This window comes from Oncorhynchus mykiss, chromosome 18 (genome assembly GCF_013265735.2).
Source record: "Oncorhynchus mykiss isolate Arlee chromosome 18, USDA_OmykA_1.1, whole genome shotgun sequence".
NCBI lineage: Eukaryota > Metazoa > Chordata > Actinopteri > Salmoniformes > Salmonidae > Oncorhynchus > Oncorhynchus mykiss.
The window spans coordinates 8,065,542-8,070,541 of record NC_048582.1 but is presented as its reverse complement, the minus strand read 5'-3'; the positions used below and the strand labels follow the sequence as shown (position 1 = coordinate 8,070,541).

Here is a 5,000-nt window from a genome sequence, read left to right as displayed (position 1 = left end):
CCCTCTCTCTCTCTCTCTCCTCTTTCCCTCTCTCTCTCTCTCTCTCGTCCCCTCTCTCTCTCCTCCTTCCCTCTCTCTCTCTCTCTCCTCCTTCCCTCTCTCTCTCTCCTCCTTCCCTCTCTCTCTCTCCTCCTCCCCTCTCTCTCTCTCCTCCTTCCCTCTATCCTACTCTCTCCTATTTCGCTCCCTCTCGCTCTCTCCTCTTTCCCTCTCTATCTCTCTCTCTCTCTCTCTCCTCCTTCCCTCTCTCTCTCTCTCTCCTCCTTCCCTCTCTCTCTCTCCTCCTTCCCTCTCTCTCTCTCCTCCTCCCCTCTCTCTCTCTCCTCCTTCCCTCTATCCTACTCTCTCCTCTTTCGCTCCCTCTCGCTCTCTCCTCTTTCCCTCTCTATCTCTCTCTCTCTCTCTCTCCTCCTTCCCTCTCTCTCGCTCTCTCCTCCTTCCTTCCCTCTCTCTCTCTCTCTCCTCCCCTCTCTCTCTCCTTCCCTCTCTCTCTCTCATCCTTCCCTCTCTCTCTCTCCTCCTTCCCTCTCTCTCTCTCCTCCTTCCCTTTCTCTCTCTCCTTTCCTCTCCCTCTCTCTCTTCCCCCCTCTCTCTCTCTCCTCTTTCCCTCTCTCTCTCCTCCCCTCTCTCTCACGCTCTCTCCTCCTTCCATCGCTCTCCTTACTCCCATCCCTCCTCCCTCTCCCCCCCCCTCCTTCCCTCCTATACAGAAGTTGTATAAGAGTCTGAGTGAGGTGAAGTTGGAGATAGAGACTGTGATAAAGACCGGAAGACAGATCGTTCAGAGACAGCAGACGGAGAAGCCTAAAGAGCTTGACGACAGACTCACTGCCCTCAAGCTGCTCTATAATCAACTGGGCGCGCAGGTCAGTGGCATCAGCCAATAGCACGCCTCAACCTAAATCCACTGCCTCTCATACAGAGACAATGATTGGTTTAACTGTTCACAAAGGATTCTGGGAGATGGAGTTTGGTGTGTATTAGTTTTGTTTTGGGGTTGGGCTATTTTTAAATCGTGGAATAAATCAAGTTTATTTGAATGTAAAATAATTGAATTGAATTCAGAGCGATTGATTAGATGAAGTTGATTACATTAGAAGTGATTGACAGGTATCTGTGAGATGTGTGTTTGTGTCTGTCAGGTGACGGAGGGAAAACAGGAACTAGAGAAGAGTCTGAAGTTGTCCAGGAAACTGCGTAAGGAGTTGAACAGCCTGACAGAGTGGCTAGCTGCTACAGACGCTGAGCTGACTAGGAGGTCGGCTGTGGAGGGGATGCCCAGTGATCTAGAGGCTGAGCTGGCCTGGGCCAAGGTAGGAGGACAAACACAAACACACAGACCAGAAGATACACACACACACACACACACACACACACACACAGGGACACACATACACACACACACACACACACACACACACACACACACACACACACACACACACACAGACCAGAAGATACACACACACACGTAGGGGGACACACACACACACACACACACACACACACACACGTTTACTGATTTCCACCTGTGTTTGGTCATTTCCCAGCTCCAGTAAGGTGGTGTGTAAGTGGTGTGTAAGTGGTGTGATGTCAGTGGTTATCTCAGTGGGGAAGGAGGTCAGAGGGCTGTCACAGTACAGCTGCTCTGAATCTATTATCTCTCTGCTGCTGAGGGCTTTCTATGGACACATCAACTGGGTCCCAAATGACACCCTAGTGCCTATATAGTGCACTACTTTAGACCAGGACCATAGGGCTCTGTTCCCTATATAGTGCACTACTTTAGACCAGGAGCATAGGGCTCCGTTCCCTATATAGTGCACTACTTTAGACCAGGACCATAGGGCTCTGTTCCCTATATAGTGCACTACTTTAGACCAGGACCATGGGGCTCTGTTCCCTATATAGTGCACTACTTTAGACCAGGACCATAGGGCTCTGTTCCCTATATAGTGCACTACTTTAGACCAGGACCATAGGACTCTGTTCCCTATATAGTGCACTACTTTAGACCAGGACCATAGGGCTCTGTTCCCTATATAGTGCACTACTTTAGACCAGGACCATAGGGCTCTGTTCCCTATATAGTGCACTACTTTAGACCAGGACCATAGGGCTCTGATCCCTATATAGTGCACTACTTTAGACCAGGACCATAGGGCTCTGTTCCCTATATATAGTGCACTACTTTAGACCAGGACCATAGGGCTCTGTTCCCTATATATAGTGCACTACTTTAGACCAGGACCATAGGGCTCTGTTCCCTATATAGTGCACTACTTTAGACCAGGGCCATAGGGCTCTGTTCCCTATATAGTGCACTACTTTAGACCAGGACCATAGGGCTCTGATCCCTATATAGTGCACTACTTTAGACCAGGACCATAGGGCTCTGTTCCCTATATATAGTGCACTACTTTAGACCAGGACCATAGGGCTCTGTTCCCTATATATAGTGCACTACTTTAGACCAGGACCATAGGGCTCTGTTCCCTATATATAGTGCACTACTTTAGACCAGGACCATAGGGTTCTGTTCCCTATATATAGTGCACTACTTTAGACCAGGACCATAGGGCTCTGTTCCCTATATAGTGCACTACTTTAGACCAGGACCATAGGGCTCTGTTCCCTATATAGTGCACTACTTTAGACCAGGGCCATAGGGCTCTGTTCCCTATATAGTGCACTACTTTAGACCAGGACCATAGGGCTCTGATCCCTATATAGTGCACTACTTTAGACCAGGACCATAGGGCTCTGTTCCCTATATATAGTGCACTACTTTAGACCAGGACCATAGGGCTCTGTTCCCTATATAGTGCACTACTTTTGACCAGGACCATAGGGCTCTGTTCTTTATATAGTGCACTACTTTTGACCAGGACCATAGGGCTCTGTTCCCTATATATAGTGCACTACTTTAGACCAGGACCATAGGGCTCTGTTCCCTATATATAGTGCACTACTTTAGACCAGGACCATAGGGCTCTGTTCCCTATATAGTGCACTACTTTAGACCAGGGCCATAGGGCTCTGTTCCCTATATAGTGCACTACTTTAGACCAGGGCCATAGGGCTCTGTTCCCTATATAGTGCACTACTTTTGACCAGGACCATAGGGCTCTGATCCCTATATATAGTGCACTACTTTAGACCAGGACCATAGGGCTCTGTTCCCTATATAGTGCACTACTTTAGACCAGGACCATAGGGCTCTGTTCCCTATATAGTGCACTACTTTAGACCAGGGCCATAGGGCTCTGTTCCCTATATAGTGCACTACTTTTTTACCAGGACCATAGGGCTCTGATCCCTATATATAGTGCACTACTTTAGACCAGGACCATAGGGCTCTGTTCCCTATATATAGTGCACTACTTTAGACCAGGACCATGGGGCTCTGTTCCCTATATATAGTGCACTACTTTAGACCAGGACCATAGAGCTCTGTTAACCATATAAAGTGCACTACTTTAGACCAGGATCATAGGGCTCTGTTCCCTATATAGTGCACTACTTTAGACCAGGACCATAGGGCTCTGATCCCTATATAGTGCACTACTTTAGACCAGGACCATAGGGCTCTGATCCCTATATAGTGCACTACTTTAGACCAGGACCATGGGGCTCTGTTCCCTATATAGTGCACTACTTTAGACCAGGACCATAGGGCTCTGTTCCCTATATATAGTGCACTACATTAGACCAGGACCATAGGGCTCTGTTCCCTATATATAGTGCACTACTTTAGACCAGGATCATAGGGCTCTGTTCCCTATATAGTGCACTACTTTATACCAGGACCACGGGGCTCTGTTCCCTATATATAGTGCACTACTTTAGACCAGGAACCTAGGGCTCTGTTCCCTATATATAGTGCACTACTTTAGACCAGGACCATAGGGCTCTGTTCCCTATATATAGTGCACTATTTTAGACCAGGACCATAGGGTTCTGTTCCCTATATAGTGCACTACTTTAGACCAGGATCATAGGGCTCTGTTCCCTATATATAGTGCACTACTTTAGACCAGGACCATAGGGCTCTGTTCCCTATATAGTGCACTACTTTAGACCAGGATCATAGGGCTCTGTTCCCTATATATAGTGCACTACTTTAGACCAGGACCATAGGGCTCTGTTCCCTATATATAGTGCACTACTTTAGACCAGGACCATAGGGCTCTGTTCCCTATATATAGTGCACTACTTTAGACCAGGATCATTTGGCTCTGTTCCCTATATAGTGCACTACTTTAGACCAGGACCATAGGGCTCTGTTCCCTATATATAGTGCACTACTTTAGACCAGGACCATAGGGCTCTGTTCCCTATATATAGTGCACTACTTTAGACCAGGACCATAGGGCTCTGTTCCCTATATAGTGCACTACTTTAGACCAGGACCATAGGGCTCTGTTCCCTATATAGTGCACTACTTTAGACCAGGGTTCCCATGTTAAGGGAATAGGTTGCTATTTGTGACGCATTCTGTTTTCCTAGATGGCCTGGTTGGTTGCCTAGCAACACGATCGCTGTCAGTAAACAAACGGCTGATTGTCTGATGGGATCACAGGCTTCTATTTCCATCAGCCCGTCAACACTGTGATGTGTTGAATCTCTCCTTCAGTCCATCTGAGAAGATGGGAGGCTGATGCTCTGTAATCTGTCTGGGTCGTGTTCCTGGTCGTCCATCAGGCTCTGATTGGATTCCACTCTTGAAAATAAAATGATTTGACTCAATCTGTTTCTTTCCCCCTCAATGTGATTAACCTCCCAGACAATGTTACAACCATCCCTCTGTCCTCCAGGCTAGTGTCTTATATAGGGTCCCTCTGTCCTCCAGGCTAGTGTCTTATATAGGGTCCCTCTGTCCTCCAGGTTAGTGTCTTATATAGGGTCCCTCTGTCCTCCAGGCTAGTGTCTTATATAGGGTCCCTCTGTCCTCCAGGTTAGTGTCTAATATAGGGTCCCTCTGTCCTCCAGGTTAGTGT

At 47.6% G+C, this 5,000-nt stretch overlaps 1 protein-coding gene across 14 annotated transcripts in view; it reads left to right on the top strand.

Moving 5' to 3' along the window:
- The window catches only part of LOC110496981 (dystrophin), a 394,538-nt gene that overhangs the window by 271,155 nt on the left and 118,383 nt on the right, over positions 1-5,000 (top strand). For all 14 annotated transcript variants that reach the window (XM_036951595.1, XM_036951594.1, XM_036951600.1 and 11 more), the window contains 2 exons: positions 711-866; positions 1,143-1,313. In XM_036951595.1, coding sequence (XP_036807490.1) covers positions 711-866; positions 1,143-1,313 — 327 coding nt within the window. The remainder of the gene's footprint in view (positions 1-710; positions 867-1,142; positions 1,314-5,000) is intronic.